At 38.1% G+C, this 22826-nt stretch overlaps 2 protein-coding genes across 5 annotated transcripts; one reads left to right on the plus strand and one right to left on the minus strand.

The window, feature by feature from the left end:
- Window positions 1-2444: 2444 nt before the first annotated feature.
- On the minus strand, window positions 2445-6304 carry LOC103709630 (uncharacterized). 3 transcript variants are annotated; one of them, XM_088713522.2, is made up of 5 exons: window positions 5986-6304; window positions 5669-5837; window positions 4879-4917; window positions 4742-4785; window positions 2445-2830 (listed from the first exon to the last, which is right to left on the minus strand). In XM_088713522.2, the coding sequence occupies exons 1-5, from the start codon at window positions 6043-6045 to the stop codon at window positions 2774-2776; spliced, it is 369 nt and encodes a 122-aa protein (XP_088569648.2). In that variant the 5' UTR covers window positions 6046-6304; the 3' UTR covers window positions 2445-2773. The 3 variants fall into 3 exon arrangements, with proteins under 3 accessions (XP_088569648.2, XP_038988838.3, XP_008793292.3); XM_039132910.3 differs by lacking the exon at window positions 4742-4785 and having other exon boundaries at window positions 5986-6212; XM_008795070.5 differs by lacking the exons at window positions 4742-4785; window positions 4879-4917 and having other exon boundaries at window positions 5986-6197.
- Window positions 6305-13000: 6696 nt separating this feature from the next.
- LOC103709631 (uncharacterized) lies at window positions 13001-20570 on the plus strand. 2 transcript variants are annotated; one of them, XM_008795071.5, is made up of 8 exons: window positions 13001-13361; window positions 15095-15158; window positions 15656-15803; window positions 15906-15979; window positions 16079-16588; window positions 16883-17431; window positions 17533-17745; window positions 19028-20570. In XM_008795071.5, exons 2-8 carry the CDS (start codon window positions 15117-15119, stop codon window positions 20102-20104), a joined length of 2613 nt encoding a protein of 870 aa, XP_008793293.4. In that variant the 5' UTR covers window positions 13001-13361; window positions 15095-15116; the 3' UTR covers window positions 20105-20570. The 2 variants fall into 2 exon arrangements, with proteins under 2 accessions (XP_008793293.4, XP_088570008.2); XM_088713882.2 differs by lacking the exons at window positions 13001-13361; window positions 15095-15158; window positions 15656-15803 and having other exon boundaries at window positions 15906-15984.
- Window positions 20571-22826: the final 2256 nt, after the last annotated feature.

Here is a 22826-nt window from a genome sequence, read left to right on the forward strand (position 1 = left end):
CTAATTTTCTTTGATGGTGCAATCAATGATCTTCTTTTCTTTTGGGCAGACTGGGTAATGAATGAGCTTTGTTAACAATTTGGAATTCATGGTGTATGTTATGATCTCCCTTCTCTGATTTAAAATTTATGCGGAAGCGCTGCTCTCAATGAATATTAATGATTTGCACGGATCCTTTGGCCTGAAGCCATGTACAGTATGAGTGATTATAAGTAGTAAGGAGTGATTATTATGAGGTTTACTAGAACTTAGGGGGACTGTGGATTCTATGATTCCCATCTGGGATGTGATCATCCCTGATGTATATTTTAATCCATTCTTATCTTTTCCTTCGCCAGGGATCCTTCTTAGTTCTCGCCACAAAACATTAGAAACAAACCTTCCATCACAGTTGGTAACTGACTAACTAAAAACCCCGGAATTTTAGTTTTGAAGTTGTCACAAATAGTTTTGGAGAACAGTGCCAAAACAATGATTCTACCAACTGGCTTTGCCCCAAACTGCTATTTGTTTAGGTGCTAATCCTGTTTGCTAAAGATCGTCTATATGATAATATAACCAACAATTGTTAGTTTCACCAAAGGAAAAACCAAAAAAGCAAGGGTTAGATGCATGCAAGGTTGCAATCGGTGCAATCTAAATTGACGAGAAGTGTAAATTTTTTACTGTCCACTATATGTTCATCTATGATTCATGGCATGAGTAATATTTGTGCACCAATGACCACCAAATTAATCAATAAGAGTATATACGTATCTCTAAAGAAATTTTTTTTGTGGATTAGAGGTTGGCAAGAAATTTTAGCTATGGTCAACAGATTGTGATTGACTCAGGCTAGTGACACGCGTCCAAACCAACTAGTCTTTGCGAGGTCTAACAGACAGTCGAGTGGCACGTGGAAAAGATCACCGGCCTGACATCATCCAGTAAGAAACACGACACGCAGGTTCTTTTTTGTCTACGTGCTCACTTCCCATTCGTGCTTGCCGCCACATCGTACGTGTCTTCCGACGGTGTGCGAAAGCTAAAGGGCTAATGTGCACCAAGAGTACGTTTTCTTTTGCCGCTTTTGGTCGCCCATCACGACTGGGCCCCACGAGCTCTCTTGGTCGGTCGGATTTTGTAATGATATTCGGAGTCCGAATTTTGCGGTCTTGCGAGCCTGGCGACCGCCGACTCGTCGAGTAACGGTATATTCGGAATCTTTCTCCGTGTTGGGACCCGCTTTGGATTGCGATGTTAGAATAGGTCAGCGAAAATTTTGAAGCGGATAAGATCACCGAATTCATACTAGTCCTCGAATCTAAATCAAATCTTGTTTGATACAAAAGAGTATGTACTTAATTTATTGGATGGTGTAAGTTTTATAGTAATGCGATGCCCTCTCTTTCCTACAAAAAAAAAGTATTTCTACATAGTGTCACGTGTCAACCAACAAACCAAGGATAACCGAGAATTGTTGGATAGCCAAGCTAATAGAGGTTAGGTTAGAAGGGCGGTTCGAGGATTGTTTTGGATCGGTGGGTGGGGGATGGGAAGGAAGGTTTTTATATTTATCATGATTTTTTGGAATATAGTAATTTATTAAATCACTAATATAGGTTGTTGAGCAATACCAAATCGGCTACTTCAAAATGTATCTAATCGGATCGATTAGAAACCAGCACGATTCAGATTTTTAAAATAAAATGGTGCTGATCGACGTAGACTCTCCCCTCTTTTGGTTATTAAATATGGTTCGGCTTGCGTGCGGTAAAGACTCTGATGGGGGCATGGCAGAGGCCATGTTATTTTCCTTTTTTTTTTTTAATTTAAAACTCTTACAAGCCATCATAAAGCATGATGAGGTCAAAGAATATCTTGGAGACTACTAAATATTAGCTTATCTAAGGTGGAGAATGCTGCTTGGGTACCATATATATATATATATATATATATATATATATATATATATATATATATATATATATATATATATATATATATATATATTAAAGTTTCACTACTTCACAAATGGTGATTTTTGTGTCATAACTTGATGGTAGATCTTGATGAGACCAAATTTCTCTAACTTCACATAATGATGTATCAAAGTTGCTTGATGTATGCTGGTAGACCTGCTAAAAACTTTATATAGGTTTTAAATGTGCAATGTCTGCTGAAAAACCTTGCAAAACAATTCAGTGGGTAAACTGAGGCCTAATTAAGCTTTCAAGCGGGCAGACTAAATTCTACAAGAGCACCTGGACCTTTATGATTTTGTTTCCACCTTATCATGCAAACGAGGATGCTTTAACAGTGTAACCACAAAAATTCTAACAAAAAGTTTGCCACTGACTACGTGCATAAATATTGATCTGCAAAGAAACATAATAGAAAACTTTCCATCCCAAAATGAAATGATGCATGCCTCAATTCAAAAGTATAAGCTGGACAGAACAGGATTAAAAATAATTAACTGATCCAAATCTTGAACATTTCGAAAATTATCCACATTAACAAACTCAATTATCCACAACAACAAAAAGTGCTTAGGTTCATTCATATTGATTGACAATACAATTATCCACATTAACAAACTCGATCGAGTTTGGGAAACGAACAAGTAAAAGATTAAAGTTGGGACTTCTTTTTCAACGCCCCAACAGGGGAACACGGTCTTTCTGGATTGCTTGAGAAAGGTTCACATCAAAAAGTTCACAACGGATTGGCATCTCCATTTCATAGAAAGGGTTCTTCAGAACATAATCCGTATACAACTCATAGATAACTTTTAGCAGACCTTCCATGTGTAGTGTGCTAGGTTCGCAAACAACAAAAATTTTTGTACCTGTCATATATTTATTGGAAAAAAAATCAACATATCAATATGATTTAAAATTTCTGTTGATAATTAAAAGAGATACAAGATCCAGAAGAACATTGACAAAAGGATTATATCATAGAATTTTGAAGACATCGTATCTGGTTAAGGAGTGTGCCAAGCATGGAAACATGCGAATGGGCATAAAAACATACTGCAGATTTAGGCTAAAATATAGGCACACTGATAATGATGGCCGGTTAAAAGCATTTTAAAAGGACACCAATAAGCTAGTAATGTAAGCTTCTCTCAAACTCCATGAATATGACTATCATAAAGATAGCTATGGTGGCAAATAGATTATATCTAATCTCTCATCAGGATCCTTGAAAAATTTAAGGGCAGGGCTTGGGTATCAAGCATTCTCCGGGACCATAGCAGTGGTACTAAAAAAAGTATGCCCTTTAGCTTTGGACAATTTACTTTTACCTAAATCTCAAAGCAACTTGACATAAGAACATGAAATTGCTGGTAAAATATATATGTGAGCTATTAACTTTTACGTGGACAACTATTCCTGCTTGCAGACTATAGAAGATAACCTATAAGGGAACTGGTAGGTCAAGTAGTGGTCACAGGTGCGTGAAGCAAATAATTCTCCTTCACACTCCATATGGTGGCTGATACACAATTAACATAAGGGGCAAAAGACTAATATGAACAGAATCCCACAGATACCAAGTTCATTGTCACTCAGCTTCCAAATAAGAAAAGCCTGGATGAAAACCTCGCTACCAAAATACATGAAATCTAACTATCAACTTTTGTTTTTCTTCAAAGCATGTCATAAGCCTGTTCTAGGACTTTGGTTGGTCTAACGACTGATACATCTGCATATCAAATTGTGAAAACTGATTGTAGAATGTGTTCACCATCGTCCTCCATAAAATTATTATCTTAGGTGGCTTTGGATAGGGAAGGGTTCTGATATGGACAATGTAGTAGGAGAAAAAACCATCATGACAGACTCTAGGCTTTACCTTTCCTCAATTGATATGGATTTTCACAAACAAAAATACTTCAAGATAATATCAAACAGCATTTGTGGTTGCTTGCAACATCATGCTCATGGAAATGGAAGATGTTATTCTTTGAATTTAGATTATGTCAACCATGCGATTCAACAATTTAAGAAACTACAATCTCTTTAAAATCTTCTACTTTGTGAGGAACTTACTAACTTACAATACGTCCGTCTAAGATGTAGGTGAGAATGAAAGAAAGAAGCTATTGAAGAAATCAAATAACATATAGGATGAACGGCTTCAAGAGTTATGGTTCTAGATTGGTGAGAGCTATCAGTGGAGAATAAGGAGAAGTAGGAACAATTCAAATGCCAAAGTTGCAGTGCTGTTAAGTAGAAGTGATGGTATTATGCAACAACCTGCAGGATGCTACTAGTAAACTAATGGATGATGTTACAACACTGCTTGAACATAATAATTAGTATCCGTAAGTCCACTCATTTCTCTCTCTCTCTCTCTCTCTCTCGCCCTCTCCCTCTCTCTCGGGCTGGGAGTGTTATAATACTTCCTTGACTCAATGTTGTGCATCAAAATTTTCAGAGTTACAATGAAGGAAATTTAGGAAACTACACAGCTGGGTTTTACAAGCAAAACCACTATTTTCTTGAATTAATCAGATTCAAATTGTCACTTTCCTGACAAGTCAAATCACTTTATTGCACTGAGACAAAGCAAGTATTTGTTATCTACTCAACATAACAAAATTTTCATGCTACCACAAACAGAAAGAGTTTAAAGGTTATTTAATTTCCACCAAAATGAAACAACAGAATCTAGTCAATTAATACTTTTCCTAAAAACATCATGGAATCAACCTTTCGCCTAATAAATGACATCCATTAGTTTATCTCACCCATGCAACTGGGTTAGAATATGCTCCTTTCGGTTTGTCTATTGCTGCAATATGGCATTGTAATTTTCTAAATGCATCAACCTTTAGTCCCTCATCAATAAACCTCCATTATGAACACCAATATGTAAATAGCCTACCATATTGCTTTTTGCCTTTTCTTTGTGTTGTTTGGCTTACTGCAACATGGCATTCAAACAGGTACCTGATTAGATCAAAGAAATGAATAGAGACACACATAAACATGTCAATTCAATATCTAGCCTTTCATTGGATACCTGCCCTTGGAATTAAGTATAAGAAATGAATAATTCTTGCATCAAAAAAATGTAAAAGAAATAAAAATTGCGTGTCCCTGAAAATGAAAAGAGAAAAGGTATCAGTGTTTGGCACAATGAATTGAATCAACACTTCATGTTATTTCCCACTAAATCAATTAGGACATTCCAGAGACTGTATATTTCAAGACCAAGTCCTCTTTTTCTTCAAATAAATCCCTCCAGTGCAAGACATCCAAATGATAGAATTCGCTACAAAGATCTTTGACTTTTCCGGTAGTCTTCTCCCATCATAACCTACTAACCCCGCTTCTTGACCTAAATAGGTAACTTAAAAATTGATTATTAGTCCTAGAAAACCTATCAAAGTGAAAAACCAAGCCAAACAGGTACATTAAATTTCATGATTTCCAAGCCCGCTCTCGAGCATTTAGCTCACAAATCATATAAAATTGCACACTAATCTATATTGGCAACTCAAATCCATAGTTCCCATGTTTGCTCTCAAACAGTAAGCCCAAGATTTTACCAAAAAAACTAAAATCAATTTAAAGGTCATCTATATCTGCCCTTTTCTAGTCTCCTCTCATACATCAACCTCAACAATCTAATCAAACTGGGAACAAATCATAGAGATGCGTCGACTTGATACCAGTAAGGGATTGGAAGCAGTGGAGATCGAAGGTGTCGGCCTGGAGGAGCTCGATCCCGCTGCATCCGGTGGTGGGTGATAGCTGCTGCGAGATCGCATGCATCGAGTGCCACAAGCTCGCCAGCCTCAAGCTATCGTTCGTGTCCATCCGCCCCGCCGATCCATAATCCTTTCAGCACCCCAAAACTCGATAAAAAAAAATCTAACTCTTTTGCTCAAAATTTATCGAATCAACAATTCTTACAAGAACAAAGCAAAAATCTGAGACTACCATTCAAAAAAACAAAAAAATGGTGGAATTAGGGTTTTAAATTTACCTTGTAGAATATGAGACCGCCGGATTTGTTAATGATGAAGAGACTGTAGATCGCCGCCATTGCGAAGACGAGATCCAAATTTCGTTCTATTGTCGAAGAAAGATTTTACGGGAGGAATCTTCCCCCGGATCGAAGGGTAAAAAAACCTGAGATAAGGGAAGGAAAGACTTCGATTCCCGCTCTCGATCCCGCTTCCCAATTGCTCCCGATATCCGAGAGCACCAAATTTATAGCTACTCATAGAAACTTTATGAGGACGTAAGATCTGCCGTCCGTGGGTTAGCTCCGTGTACACATTAACGGCCGGATCGGATGGGTACGCATACTATTTTTATGCAAGGCATCAGAAATTTGGCGGGTAATGGCACTCCCCGGAGGGTTGGATGGCCCAATTGGGTGATATTGCAACACTCCACGTCGCCGCTTGCAAAAGCATCACTGCCTCTTAACGTTGGGACTTGGAAGGTTCGCCGGTTTTGACTTTTGAGTAGGGTGGCACTTTGCTCAGTTTCATTGGTACTCGACTAATCTTGCATGAGCAAATCCAGCTGAACCACTATAAAGAAGACTACACAGTAGTGGAGGAGCAGAAGCATGCCCAGTCTAAAGATTTTATGGATAATAGCTTACTTGAATTGTACCTGATTCATTGCTATCTCTAGTTTTGAGAACTCCATGTTGCGAATTATATTAACCCTCGGGATGAGAAGATTGCTTAGCAGCCACTGTGCTCACCTTTAAGACCCCTTAAGCCTTAAGCTTGCTTCCCTTGAATGAAAGAGAAGTGGGAAGAGGGAGAGAAGATGAGGGAGGAGAATGGAGAGGTATTCGTCGGCTGTTGCGTTACTAGGAAATAATGTTAAAAGTAGGGCTGCAAATGGGTCGGGTCGGATCGAGTCAAATTGGTCGGGTCAACCCGTGACTTGATCTGATCCGACCCGATCCGAATTTTAGGACCCACGGGGCCAGGTCGGGTCCTAAATTTGGACTCGTTCTATTTTTCGGGTCGGGTCGGGTCCACCCAATTTTGATCCGGACCCAGACCCGACCCGACCTATTTTTTTTGGGTCAGTTTTTTTTTTAGAGAATGTTGCATTGATGCTTGGAACCAACTTGTTGAATTTAGAGAATGTTGAATTTGAACATGTGAATATAGCTTATCTAATAAAATATCTATTTTCTTTTCCAAAAAGAATTAGGACAATAATTGCTTGATGTTATTTACTATTATATAGTAGAACTTTGAATATAAAAATATATAAACCCGGATCCGACCCTATCCGAATGACCCGTCGGTCAAAATTTGTAGGCATGGATCCGACCCAATCCAACCCGACCCGATTTTCAATCGGGTCATGTTTGGGTCCAAAATTAGGATCCGAACAAGAAATCGGATCGGATGGAGGACACTCAAGACCCGACCCGACCCGACCCATTTGCAACCCTAGTTAAAAGTAAACAAAGAACGGAAGGAAAAGAAAAATTACAAAACAAGGAAAGAAACAAGAACATTAAACTACCAGCAGATTGAAGAAAGCTTATAACTACGACATGGCCACATCAGAGGTGGTTCTTGTCCAATCTTTTTGCCGAACAACCTGTCTATTGTCACCAAAATCCGATATGATGATTGGAGACATGGAGGGCACTGATTGATCTATTCTAGTGAAAGATGAAGCACTGATATGCACATAAAGAGAAGAGTAAATAAGGTTGCCGAAGCTAATCCGATCAGAGATCTTCTGATACTTGATGCAAATAGAGCTCTAAGGAACTGGAGATGTAGAAAAGATAAAGAAAAAGGGAAAGTAAAGAGTTTGTTGCCTTTATTCATATTTAGGGTCTTGAGCTCTTTTCTAGATGAAAAGTCCTAGTCCTGCTAAAGTTGGACTCTTTAAAGTTCCAACTGAAGAATTATCTTTTGATTTTTCTTATCCGGATCAGCCCAGAAATATAAGTCTGACTGAAGCTGGTTTTTGCTATGCCATATGCCAGCTTACGATTGGTAGATGAGATTTAGCTACATTACTCTCATTCCTTTTTATCCAAATTAACCAGCAAATAACTACGGCAATGGAGAACTACCCCTAATTGCCGGCCCTTTCTAAGTTCATTTAGTGGCCAGTCAAAGTGTTAAACCATCGAACTTAGAAACTTCTTTGGCTGTGCTGTTTAAGACCTAGTCCAATATCTCACGAAGCCCTGGAAGTGGCAGTGCAACCAAGAACTAACAAAAATTAACATTCATTATTTTCTTTCAGTTGCAAGGGTGAACGTACTCTATGAGTATTTTAAAGAGAAAGGAAAACCGAATGTAGTATAAATTGATGTGCCTTCATATTTTTTCAGCTGCGTCACTCAGCACAGCATGTTCGATAAGATAAGGCCAATCTTCATGCACCTGCCAAAAGAATTTAACATTAGCCCATGGTTGAGCCTCTTGTCAATATCCCTTATCAGAGGGTTATTCCGTGCCAAGTATCAGCAGGGCCACATAGGATAAAAATTGGTTCCGAAGATAAAAATCAGTCTAACCATTGTCACTAGAGAGCACCTCATCTCACAAAAATGTGTCTCAACTCATTGTCATTGTGGCATTAACTTTCTACTATTCTGTCCAAAATTTTACCAGATTGTCTGTGAAATTTCTACTATTCTCTATACTTTTTTGCTAGATTAATACTACATAAAGATACCATGTTATGGCTAGTATTTTTGTCACATCGTCTCGATGAATATTTGACCCTATCATGCATTCTTCGGCGATCTGTACTAACCACCTCTTAAATGCCCTTTAGCAAGGATTCAAGTCTCCACGGAACACCTACGGGACACCGGAATGGGGTACCATCCTATATGTTGCTATCATCCAGCATCTGGATCGGTGCATCTTGAGATTTCCTCTATCCCAGATGTCGAAATAGGGTTCATGTGAAAAACTTAGACAACTCCATCCCCCGAGATTTAAAACCTTGCCTTTTAGCATCATACTTTGTACCACGACAAATCGGCAAACCTCATTCACATTCTCACATATGGTTTGCCACATCCATGATTTCTTGTTTGCAATAAACTGACAACCGATATCGAGACCATTAAAGCATTAAAATTGTGAAGTGCTCAAAGAATAAGGAGAGATATCCACTATCTATACATCTTGCACTCACAATGTCCTTTCTCCTACGACCTCTGTTCGTATTTCATATTCCAACCAGCTTGCAGTGCAACCTGATACCTCCTTTAGAAGCATTTATCCAGTTCATAATGTTCCATTGCCGTAATGAACTATAGTTTCACTAAAATACTTGGTAGTGAATGTATTCCAATGGGAACAAACATGTCATCAAACTATCACGTTTTGGATAGCATATCAGCGAAACTAGCGTAGCTGGTATTTGACATGCAAGAGTCATGTGTACATTTATATGTGATGCCCTAATCAATGTGGTGACAACATTTGCGCAACAATAAACATGCTAGCCACCTAATCTGCTTTTAATCTTGTATTAGACAAACACAAATCACCATCCACTTCATCCAAGGCAGCCCCTTGATTGTAAAATTATATATACTAACAGAAGCCAGGGGCAACCATTCTCAAGGGATATCCCTGATTTCATTGTTCTTTTGTCAAGATGAAATCAATGTCAATCACGTAGATTCAATCTCTAAACCATGAAGGAGTTTGTGATCTGCCCGATCATATATTGGCCACGACTTCCCATCAAAGTAGATGGATAGCAAAGCTACATCATCATCGTCGTCGTCATCTTCCTTATCATCTTGAGTGAAAAGAGATAAAGAACACCTCTTAAAAACGATACAGGCGTGACCACCAATAACAAAATCTCGTACGATCAAGTTGTAATCAAACAGCCAACTCTATGTGCATGACAACATTCGAGAGGATATCACAATCAAAATCGCTACCTACTAGCCAATATGTAGGAAAATTAGATTCTCTGAAAACATGATTGGTATCAAAGAAGTCCAAAGATCCAGAGAGATGGAGAATATCGAGAAGAAGAAAATATGATGATCGAGAAGAAGATTTTCTGTTGATCCAATTAATGGCAATGCTAGAGTTATCTTCAACCAAAAGTTTTCTGCACTGTAAAATGTAAAAGACTTTTGCATCCACATACAAAACAATCACTAAGAATCTAATATTCCTTGTTCTTAAAAAAATAATAATAATAATTTCCCTTAAAGTCTTCTATGAGAATATGCTTCCATGTTTCTTCGAGGGATAGATTGGGGGCAACACATGCACCAACATTTTCTAGTCCATAATTAAATCTACCAACCGCTGAACCTTCTTATGTATGCCCTGATTTCTCAGATATTTTCTATTTCCAACAAAACTTATCAAAAACTTTCAAGGTGGGATAACTTAGAAAAAACTTAATAAAAAGCCCACAGCATAAACTATGAGTAGCAATAATAATAAATACAGGAGTTTAATGTAAAGGACTAGATTTTCGATGACGTGACCACCCGTTTCATTCAGAAAATTCTCGACAAAACCCAAATAACTTCCAACGTATGTGCCCCTGCCTCCTAGTTAAAGAAATCCAATATGACCAAGTAGTAAGATATCGTTTTATCTTTGGCGGCCAAGATCAGTTGCCACCTCAACATCGAAAGCAATACCTTTTTCATGAATACGACTCACATAGCCTACCTTAAAGAACGGCAATTTATGATTCGACCTGTCAACTCGATCCATAAACAACTTACTTTAAACAGATTTGTGTTTGATATAAATAGATTTGGACCGTGAATGAATCAATCTATCTAAACATGTTTATTAAATGAGCTGGGTTTAGATTTAAATTTTTAACTCGTTTAACCTATTTTGACTCGTTTGATAATTGAATCGGATCATAACTCGGCCCTTTTAACCTGTTTATGACCTATTTAACCCAACTCACTTAATTTGTTTAATTTGTTTAAATCTATTTAATCCATGAATAACCCATCTAACCCGTTTAATCTATTTAATAAACGGCTCATGTGGGTATGGTCGGGTTACTTGTTTAATAAAAAGTTGGATTCAGATTTGACATTTTGATCTATTCAATGAACAAGTCGGATTTGGGTTGATACATTTTTGACTCGATCTGCATCCAACCCGACCTATATCCAATCTAATTGCCACCCGTACCTTCTTCACACCCATGAAATATTTTTGGTTGAACCTGACATGGTGATTGCTCGCCATGGGTCCTCTATGTTGCACTAGCAGCACCGCAATACAGCTATAGATGGCTGCCATCAAAAAGATGGATGACCATGAAATAAGGCAATCTATGAGTGTATGCTATGTCATACATGGTGCGTGTTGTTTGATGGCTATTCATTTTCTGATGGCGGCCATCGAAGGATGTTTAGCACATCGCTGAGGATCCTCGTTGGAAAGGAAGACAAGCATTGAAAAAAAAGGGTGAAGTGTCCAAAACCTATTGACCTGGACAAGAGAAAAAGCCCACAGGTTGGACCAAAATCCAGGGGATTATTGTTTGCAGCCGAATTCATATGAAACCACCTCCACCCACGAGTTCTATGTCGCTCCCCAGCGATAATGAGACAATGGGAATTCCACTCCCGCTTTGCAGCAGCAGAGCACAGAGACTTCGCAATCTCATTTACTTGAAGAACAGCTATAGCCCTTCTTTTATAAGGGAAGATGGTTATCGTGTACAACAGTACAACTCATGTACAGCTGCAGTATAGGTCATCTACAGCTATAACTACAGTACAAGCTCTAACGGCTAGTTTACAGCTACAGCTAAGCTAACAACCTTGAACATATGTTTGAGATGAAGCTGCAACCCCACGACAATGGAGCGTCCCAAAAATGGGATGACTGGCAATTTAACATGCGAAATCACAAAGAAAGAAGGTGTTGCCAATCCCCACACCACCTCATTCTAAATCCGTGAATTGGGCCATCTATTTGGGAATGGCCCATATTAACTCAACACCATTGCAGCCCAATCTCGTCGGAGGGGTAAAAAAACATGATTAGATGAATAATTATATTTTTAATTGACTTGTTCATCCATTGGTAAATGAGGTACGTAAATTCTTTAAATTTAAGCTACTAACGAGAGGGTGGGATGTTGAACCACACCCCCTCCCACTTCCAAAAAAATTCATCTAGCACCTATAAAAAATTAAAGACAGAATTTTGTTAAAGAATGAGGACAATTTTGCAGTCTTATGAAAATGACGCAAAACTATAAAGAAACTAATAATGCTGCAGACTAAATTGTGACATATGTAGTTAACTATATTGGTACTATTTTTATGGATGGCCATGATAGATATGCCTTGTGAATTGTCGGTTATTTTATTTTTCGATTCCCTTAAAGATATTTATTCTAGACTATTTTAACAAATCTGGTTTATCAAAAAAAAAAAAAAATCAAGATTCAATCATAAGTTTAAAGAGCATTACCTTGAAGAACTTTTATTAATAGACTCGTTAATTTTTTTAAATTCATTTTAATATATATTTTGTCAATCCTATGTTTACTTCTTAAGTTAGTTATAAATTATATAATTAGACCCTAAACTTTCAATAGTATATCACAGTCAACACACAGGATTAGGGGGAAAAAAATCATGTGCCACCAACTTATATAACCAATGTGATCAATGTAAATGGCAGCATGCAATTTACCATTCTATACCTTCCAAATTTAGTTATAGATCCATAGATCAGAAGAACATCTTTATCATTGTTGATCAGATCAGGCACCTATATTTCATCCATCTGTGGTATCTGCGCGAACACGGTCGGTTGGAGTACGAGCGCCCATTTTTTCGGGACTCTACTTTCCTTTTACGGGAAAAAATCATCGCTTTGAGATTCGTGCAACTCCGATTGCAGCACTCAGAAAAGAAGCTGCGCACCCTAGTTCCATCATCGAATGACAAATGTACCCTTTCCATTGGAGAGATTTACGCCACGCCCTCTCTTCATAGTCATTTTTCCCTTGTAATTACAGGGAGAACAAAGGGGTATTTTCGATTTTCAGTTTGCAGTAAAGGAGGCTCTCCGCTCCCCCCATGACGCTTTCCGTTTGGGAATCTCCCTCCATTCCCCTGCCCCTGCCCCTTCACCTTCCCCTTCCCGTCTCTGCAAATCGCCTTCTGTCCGAGGCTCCTCGCTCGCCACTTTTGTTTCTATGAATTTTAGGGCGGGTTAGGGATTTTTGGAGGCGCTTCTTTGCACCAGAATTGGTAAATTATGGTGCACGAAATCGCTGCCGCCGTAGAAATTTCCCATCTTTCCCTCCCCCTAACCCCTCTCCTCCCCCTTTCGGAGTCATTCATGGATTGAGCTAAGGTTGTCTTTCAAATTGCTGGTAAGCTTCCCTCTCTTTCTTTTTTGATCCTCCTATCTTGTATCCATGGACAAAATATCACCTTTTCACTTACTATGCTGTGTTTTGCTATGTGTTTGGTGTTTAATGGAAGATTTCATGGTTTTCTTAGGTTCTTTATGGGATTTTGAATTTCTATGGGGGGGCAAATTTGATATTGCTTTGGGTTTATGGTATTTTGTGCTCTTAGATTGCATTTTATTAAGTCGTTTTGGCTCTATCTTATTAAGTTGTATTGTCTGTTGTTGTGGCTTGTTGATTTATTGATGTTAGCTTCTTATATAAGCGCAGACCTTGTGTCCCGGCTTTTATCTTTTAGAAAGGATAACAAGTATGAATATGATGTTTTAATTGCTTGATATATGACTATAATTTGTTTTTGGTGATAAAGGAATAATCTTGCCTTATGATATATGGACGGTTTCGTATTATGATGTTAAAGTTGATGCTTTGGGTTACTAGAGAGGTTCCATCATGTTAAAGTTAGCCTCTGCTTTGATCTAAATGGCATCATAGGTAGTACAGCAAACAGGTGGATATTTCATGTTGCTGTGCTGTACATGTTGATAACTTACTCGAGAATAGGTATTATCAGATGCAGAATTACTGATTCTCTGACAAAGTTTTCTTTTGAGTGAGATTTTGGAAAGTGCATCCTTTGCCATAAGCTAGAGAATGGATGGCCGCACATAGAAATACATATTTTTGTGAATAAATTTAAATTAATTTATGAGAAGAATGATATTATGCTTATCAATGTCATTGCATTCCACATTAATTTCCAGCCAAGACAATTTCAGGACAATTCTATGTAGGTATACATAATGTAGTATATTCAAAAGATACTGATTCTTATGTTTGCTTGCTTTATGCCAATCTGATTTTTATACCAAGGGAATTTGAATGATCATCCATAGTTGATTTTACACCTATTTTTATATTGAGTGAATTAATTTCTGCAGGTGTTGATTGCCAACTATTTAATCATTTTTCCTCTCCCATGGTAACTCTTGAATGTGGTTTCACTTTAATAGCCATTATCTACTTTTTGGGGGAAATCATCTTGTTGTTAGATACTGCAATCACGACCAGCATGCCTTGTCTAGATTGCTTTTTTCTACTTCACGAACAATAATTTTCTATTTGTTCCTACAAATGGTTCTAGTATTACTGCAGAATTATTCAAATCCTTTCAACCAGAGTCTGGTCATGGTGGCTTTGGTCTTCCTCTCCTTTTTTAAAGTTCCATCAACACAAGTTTGAGCAGCTCTTCTTACTAAGATATCTGATCTCCTTAGATCTTCATTTGACATGTCAATACCTTTCTAGTTAGTTCTGTATCACTTTGTCTGCAACTTGTGCAATTCCATTCCTTGTAATATACTTGTAGCATTCTATCCTTCGCTGCCCTCAAAATTCATCTCAACAATTTTCATCATTTAAATGATGCAACCTTGAGGGCCCTATTGCCCTTTAGTTTTATTAGGTTTGGATGATAAAGTTCTTGTAGGTAGTTGAATGTATTTTCAATAATTCTTCGTATATACAAGGTTCTTTTAAAACTTATGTCATGTTTGATTTTTTTCAAGATTTCTCCAAGAATTGGATTTCCTGTGAATACATTTTATTTGATTAATTTATTATATATTACGGTTGATGGACATGACTATTTATAAATCCATACTCTTTCATATTTCCTATTGTTTCCTCCATAGGGGCAGCTGAGCTGGTGCATAGATGCATGCTGGTTCTGAACGTGGACCTACAGAGACATACACGGTACTCTTGCCTCTCAACAGCATTTAGTTGCATTATGCCTTATAATATTCAGAAAAAAATGATCTTGATATCCACAATTTCAGTGAGTCTTGAATGAATCAGTGTTCCTTATTAGTCATGGAATGATTAAACTTCAGAAACTAATGAAATATTTACATAATTGATTGAAAACAAGGATCTGTAGAGCTTCAGATCAAGGATTTAAGTGCTGCCAGCATAGGGTGTGCTGATTTTTTTTTTTAAAGACTTTTTGTTTTGGTGCTGAGCAGCATCAAATTGTATTTATCCTTGCCGAAATGGCATGGGTTGATACAGACCACGACAGGTTGAGACCCTGTGACATGCAGGAAATCGCAGCATGCATTTTCTTTTTCTTTTTGCATGAGATCTTAGTTGCTTTTCTATGCTAAGCAGATCTTATTATAATTTTAACAAGTATTTTTGGTCATAAGCTTTCCATCTATTAGTAAGAACTGTTCCTGTCCTCTGGCTTACAGATGCCTGGTGGTGGTCCGAACCCCCGTATAGCATTTGTTCCACCTCCTGGTGGGGTTGATTATATGGGTAATGAAGTGGCACCAGAATATATTTTTGATCGGGGTCTAAACTATCCAGGTGCCAACAATTATGGGTATTATTGTACAGGTAAATTTTTTAGCTTCAGTGATTTTATTAGGTCATCGACTTAGATAATTATGAAAAAGATTGGGTGTGTCAGTTGCCTGACTGGTTTACTTCATAAAACAGGATTTGAACCGCCTGGTGAATGGGGTGAGGATCATAGGATTTTTGCATTGGATGGTCAAGATCTTCATTACTCAGTAAGGTTTAATTTAAGTGAACTCTGATTAGAATGACTGATATATTTGTTTTATTCAGCACCAATGATCTTGTAATATCTCTGCTCCTTGATCTTACAGGGTATGCAAACTGATAGTTTGCCATCTGGATATTATACACCTAGCTATGGATATGCGGAGATGCCTCACGGTCAATATAATCCTTACATACCTGGTGCTGTCGTAGGAATTGATGGCCCATTTGTAGGAAGCCAGCAGTATCTCAGCAGTCCATACCAGACTCCTGTTTCTTCACCTGCTTATGCTCCAGTCCTTGTTCGCCCTAGTTCAGATTTTATGCCTAGTAGCTCTGCAGACCCTCTGTTATTCAGCACTGGTGCATCAATTGCGAGCGGACCTGTTACTGCAGGCACAAAATCTTCACTTCTGCAAGCATCTATCGGTGCAGCTGCTTCTTCTCAAACAGCTGCCTTAGGGAGTCTGGCACCAGCGTTTGTGCCTTACCGGCCCTCGCATCGGAATCGTACCACAACAAAACCATCGGAAGGGCCACAATTTAATATACCACAAAGTAATCAACATTTATTGCAGGACTCCATGATGCATGGTAGTGTCTGTACTACAAATCAGGTATTATTACTAAAATTTAAGATAATTCTGGTTTCAGTTGGGGCGGAAGTCCATTAAAGGTCCTTTGTGCAGTTGATTTTTCAAGGGACCTATTTGGCCACTTAAAATGATGAGTCAAGGGCTTCAATTACTTTATTTTTAACAGTGCCATTATCATTTCATGGTCCTTGTTTTGTTTTCCTCTTTCTTCTTTGTGCATTTCCACATTGTAGGTCCCGTCAGATTATATTGCTAACCTTTTCCACATTTGTTTTTACTATATTGGGGCTTGTGTTTGAATATATTTGTTCACAGGATGGTCCTTCTTCTGGTTTGATGCAAGGAACAGATTGCTTCTCACATGGAGTTGCTTTTGTTACTGGTCCGATAAAAGTTACTGCATCTAATGACTTCACAAACACTGGATCCAATGTTCGTGGATGTGCCTCAGTGGATACATATAGACCAAGGTTTCATTTTAATGGGGTTGCAAACAATGAGAGTGGAAGCCCAAATGTATTAGTTGAGCAAAATAAGGGACCTAGGACAAACAGGTCAAAGGGTAGGTGGATTTCAGCAGGTTCTGATGGAGCCGAACCGAGTAAAGTAAGTACTAGTACTGCACAAGGAAACATCACGATTAATGCCGGCCAATTTAATAGGGACGACTTCCCAGTTGATCATCCAGATGCCAAGTTTTTTGTCATCAAATCTTATAGTGAAGATGATGTGCACAAGAGTATGAAGTATAATGTGTGGTCAAGCACTCCTAATGGAAACAAGAGGTTGGATAGTGCATATGAAGATGCACACAGAATATCTGTGGGAAAGTCAGGAAAGTGTCCTGTCTTTCTCTTCTTTTCTGTGAGTGATCTGCCTTTTCATTTGGATGCCTTGTCCGAGGCACTATTCTGTTGACGGGTGATATGGTGATCCTTAACTAAAAAGAATTCTGCTGTGTGTAGGTTAATGCAAGTGGACAGTTTTGTGGTGTCGCTGAAATGATGGGACCTGTTGATTTCAAGAGGGACATGGATTTCTGGCAGCAAGATAAGTGGTCTGGGAGCTTCCCTGTGAAATGGCACATCATAAAGGATGTGCCAAACACTAGCTTTCGTCACATCATACTAGAGAACAATGAAAACAAGCCTGTAACTAATAGCAGAGATACCCAGGAGGTTTGTGGCAAAACCTTCTTGCTTTACTATTTGCTGCCTTTTTTCCAGCATTGATTTAATGTTGGCCAAGTGCATGCATGTGAAAATTATTTTTGCATATTGAAGTGTTCCGTTCTATGGCAATGTTAACCAGCTATAGTGTGACAGTAGGTTCTGGACACTTGGACAGTTTATGGTCATTGAATTCTCCAAACTCAAAACTAAGGATTCTGGACATGTTTCACATATGTAAATTGTTAATTTTGTGTAAGTATTTGGATGTAGTTAAATGTTATATTGTTTTCTATTAATTGCAATAGCAGAGATAAAGAAACAGTTCACATATAATCCATATCATGTATTTCTGATTAACCAATAACATGGCATAGGTTGTCCATGAGTAGACATGGCTGATCAGTGCAACTAATTTGTCAATATGTTGAAATGCATGTGGACCTATGTTGAGACTTTAGGTTTCATTTTGTGTTCTTAGTTTTTCTCAGGTGTTTTTTGTTTATTAATTTTTTTCTAAAAATAATTAAATACGAGTCTAGAGGTGACAAATGAATGAGAAAGACTTAAGTTCTTTATGATTTGCTTTGTCGAATTTTGAATTCTTTGCCAAGACTGTGAGCATCAGTACACATATGGTTTGATGCTTGTCCCTACTCTTGCATTTTAGCCAAGTGAAAAACTAGACGTCACATTCAGCAAGTGTAGCTTTTGTTACACTTTTATAATTTGTCTTATCAGGGTATTGTGCATAGAGTTTCTTACGTGCAGGACTTTAATTAGGCTTTTCTTTATTGATCAACCTGGTCTTTTTATAATTTAAACTTCCATCACAAAGAGTTAAGCATCATTCTTCCATTTTTGGATGGAAGGTTGAATGATGATATTCTTGTTGCTTCTGTTTAGTTGTTGAAAGATTATTGGACAGGTGGTCTTTGTTTGGTGCTTCAGTTTCCATTTAGATTTCCATATCAAGTTCCTTGTTGGTTCTATTACTTGGAGAGAGCTCGTAGTGAATTGTATATTTTTGTTATAATATTTGTTCATTTCTTTCTTTCCTTTTTGTTTTTGCTTCTTTTTTGCTCTATTATCATCAATTAAACTTGTAGCACATCACCTGGTCCGTAATGACTCTCAGCTGCTACATTAACTGTAGAATGATAATCAGAACTGAATGTTTTACTACTACTTTCTGTTAGCTCATATCTGATGCATCTGTAATGATTATCTTTAAAGTGGAATTCCTATTTACTCCAATTTGAACTCATTATTTTGCCTCATTTATGTGCAGATACCATATAACTCAGGCATGAATATGCTAAATATATTTAAAAGTAGCCCTCTGAGGATGCCGATACTTGATCACTTTATGTTTTATGAGGAGCGTCAGAAGGTGATGCGTGAAGAAAAATACAGGCATCATGGAAGAAGCTTCAGTGGTTCTCCTTATGTGCCTGTATTTGTTCCTGCAAGCGAACCAGCTGGTACAGCTGAACACCTCCTGAAAGCAGGTGAAAAGCTATCAGTTACAGATCAGTCTTCAAAAGCAGTCAATGAAGGGCCTGGCACCGCATCTGGTTGGCCTCCACCTCCAGCTAACAAGGAGAGGCAAACTGATGGTGTAGTTAATCGTCCTCCAAATGGAAAACAGCTTGGTATTGCAATGGATCAGCTTCCTAAAGCAGTTGGACAACAGTCTTCCAAAGCCGATGGAAAATGTCTGAGGGATGCCTCCAATCAACATCTGGAGGCAGGCAGAACACAACCAAGCAGTGCTGTTGCTCAGCATTCAAAAGCTGATGAAGAACAACTAAATGCTACTGTTGATCAACATGCTAAAGTTGATGGAAAGCAATTAAATGCTGCAGTTGATCAACTTCGGAAAGCTGACATAAGAAAACAAAGTTGTACTATTCATCTGCCTCCTAAGGAAGATGGGACAAGGAATGAAGTTGATCAGCTTTCAACACCAGATGGTTCTATAAAGACCAAGGATGCTAGGAGTTCAGGTGAGTTACGTCCTAAGAGCGGACAGTTGACAGCAAAGTGGGGTTCCTCCAAATCATCTTACGATACCACCAGTGCTAAGCATGATGAGGCAGGAGATACAAAGGATGTGAATACTGTAATGAAGATTGGGTTCCTCTCTATTGATCCAAGGAAAGGTGATTCTAGAAGCTCTAGGGTGGTGGCAGCCGAGGCCACTCCAACGGATGTTGTCAAAGTTGGTTCAGTGCAAATCAAGGTGAAGGGCTTTGGTGAATCATCTTCCAGGCTTACAAGTGTAGGGACTCTTCCTATTGAACCTGAAGGACGAAAAGGTAATATGCAGGGATCGATGGCTGACATTCATCTGCCAAAGAAATGAAATCAAGGATTGCAATAGCAGGCTAATTGCTTTTGTCTTCTTTTATATCATCTCAGTGGGGCCTTTAACAGGGTTGTCAGTCAACTTACTGAAGCTTGTCTTTCTTTGTTGGTCCTATTCACCCCACTAAATCTCAGAACTTTTGTGGAGATTATTTGCTGCTTGTTTACTGCATTGCTAATTGCCCTGATTGATCAGTGTTTCGGGGAAATGGTATTGAGTGTTGGGCACTTGTTTTCATCCAGATCTGAAATTTCATTTTGGAAGCTTACAGGATGAATTCTTCTCTGTTTTTTTTATATCAATAGGCGAAATATTGATACTAAATTGCTGAGTTATTTCCTAGTCTATCTGGCATTTTCTTTCTCCTGCTGTGGTCTGTTAACAACTTTGATCCATCAGGCACATATTTGAATGAGTTTGTGGATTTTCTTCTATAGAACGAACCAAAAATCTAAGCCAAAAATATGATGTTGGGGTAGTATACTTGTAAATATTGTTCGATGGTGATGGGTCATTATCAAGCTGAATCCTCTGAAATTCTGAAGAAATACCTGAGTCCATGCAAGCTAATTATCCAGTTATATAACGGCCGGGGATATTGGCATAAGGCCATGCTTGCTTTCTTGATTAATGGTTAAATCTTTTGATTTTAATCTTGTGGTCCATTGCCCATCAAATGATTATATTTCATTGAAAGTAATATTTATTTATTTTTTAATTTCTTGTGCTCCTTGCTTTATGTTGAATGATTACAAAGCCAGTCTAGTAAGCTGCGAATGATACATGATGTTGAGTGCATCAAAGGTGGAGGGTATGAGTTATATTACAAGCTATATAAAAAAAAAAAAGCAGCTTTGAGAAGAGTGATATGGGGCTCTCTGACAAAAAAAAGAGGAGTTAGAAGCCAATGCTTCAAAAGAATGATGCCATACCGATGGGATAATTCTCCACAAAAATCATTATTAATCATCGTAACATATGTTATTTTCTCAAACTAGCTTGGACAATGATTATGTAGATTTAAAATAATAAAGCTTACAACAGTCATTACTGGCAGAAAAGAATGGTAAATAATGAAAAACTTACAATGCTAATAAAATTTTTGAATTGCAACATTATATTGGAAAGGTGAGCAAATGACAGACAGCTATTCCTAATGTTTACGGAAGTAGATAGAAGCAGGCTGATAGCTCTTGAACTTCTGTTTCTTTAATTTTTTTTTAATTTCAGAAATAATTTTATGGGACCTTTTATTTATTTATTTTCTCTCTATTAATTGTACTATGATTTCATCAAAAGGCATTATTATCTATAAAAAAAATTCTAGTCATGAGTTATTAATTAAGGTTTCAAGTGCCGTTTGAGTATCAGGATCTTTTCGGTGCACGACCGATGTAGGATTGAACGTAAACAAGAATAGCTCAGGAAGGAAGTAGGAAGAGAGCCGGAGGCGGATAAGCTCACCGGCGGCCGTGCGGAGCGAGGAAGGCCGCACGTCGGTGATCTCGCCGAGGTTCGGGTGGGCGCGGCCGCAGCGAAAGGCGGCGATGACACCTTTGGAGTCGGGTTCCTCCTGGTTCGCAGACAACAGTCCGCTGTCGGGTTTTCCGCTACGTCCGGCCGCAGAGTTTTCATTCTGGGGGCGGGTTTACCAAAAAGCACAAAAGGGCAAAAAAACAAAAAAATCCATCGATTCGACGGCCGTGAACACGAGATTGGCAACCCCGCGAGAAACCGGCGGCTTCGGCGGGATTGGTGGTTTCGGGTGCCCACGGATTAGGATGTTACGTGCGGCCTGCGGGCGTTTCATGGAAATTACGACCTTCTGATCTTGACACGTCACCGTGGGACCACCAATTCGTGGCCAGCGTGAGGATCACGGCGGATGGACGGCCGGGATTTGAAGGGGGCGGACGCCGGCAATGGGGTTACGTAGGATCCACGCGGCCGCCGAAGAAGAAGGTACGGTGGCGAGAAGGGCCGGAAATGAGTTCGGTTTCTTTCTCTTTTTTTATTTAATTTTTGTTCAATGGCTGGCTAAAATTGACTACATGGAGGTAAGGCTAATAATTAAATTGACCCTCTTTAGTGGGCTTCATGTCTTATTAGCTAGCATTGTCTTGCTATCCTATTCAAGAATACTCAAATATTTCTATCATATATTAGATGTCTTATGTACAAATAAAGTTCACAGATGCATCGATGGGAATAATTAACATTTAAAAAACAAATAAACAGAGGGTTTTCATGATTATTTGTCACTCTTTCAAATGTTATAGTCGTTTGAAATAAGGTGGCGAAACTATTATCATGAAAATGTGGCAATTGTGAATTATTTTTTTTATTTATTGCCACCACAAAAGTTGTCATACATAAAAACGCCGGCAAATGAGCAATGCTTTAATACTATATTATTTTTAAAAATTTATAGAGTATCTAATAATCACCTCCATAACGTGTCAATTATTTCGTAGAAACCGATAATAAATATATACAGCATCTATCTATTAAAGTGATATATCAGGATTCTTAGTATGTATGGCTTTCACTTATAAATACCAATATATTCTTACCTTTCTTATTCTATGCATTTGTTGTTGCCGCAAAAAATAAGATTTTGCATAAAAACAAAGAGAGATTTTTTTTTTTATTATTTTTTGATGAGTTAAAGGTGGAATTTTGACGCATTAATGTTTATTACCGCTCCATACCTTTTTTT

The sequence above is a fragment of the Phoenix dactylifera genome, chromosome 17 (assembly GCF_051530095.1).
Source record: "Phoenix dactylifera cultivar Ajwa chromosome 17, Ajwa_hap1_PhDact_Kaust_v1.1, whole genome shotgun sequence".
Taxonomy (NCBI): Eukaryota; Viridiplantae; Streptophyta; class Magnoliopsida; order Arecales; family Arecaceae; genus Phoenix; species Phoenix dactylifera.

Coding starts and splice junctions, on each gene's coding strand:
- LOC103709630 (XM_039132910.3), bottom strand. CDS start 6,045: ATGGCGGCGATCTACAGTCTCTTCATCATTAACAAATCCGGCGGTCTC. Junction 5,838..5,985: donor GCGGTCTCATATTCTACAAG/GTAAATTTAAAA, acceptor GGGTGCTGAAAG/GATTATGGATCGGCGGGGCG. Junction 4,918..5,668: donor CTGCTTCCAATCCCTTACTG/GTATCAAGTCGA, acceptor GCCATGTTGCAG/TAAGCCAAACAACACAAAGA.
- LOC103709631 (XM_008795071.5), top strand. CDS start 15,117: ATGCATGCTGGTTCTGAACGTGGACCTACAGAGACATACACG. Junction 15,804..15,905: donor TTATGGGTATTATTGTACAG/GTAAATTTTTTA, acceptor TTCATAAAACAG/GATTTGAACCGCCTGGTGAA. Junction 15,980..16,078: donor GTCAAGATCTTCATTACTCA/GTAAGGTTTAAT, acceptor TTGATCTTACAG/GGTATGCAAACTGATAGTTT.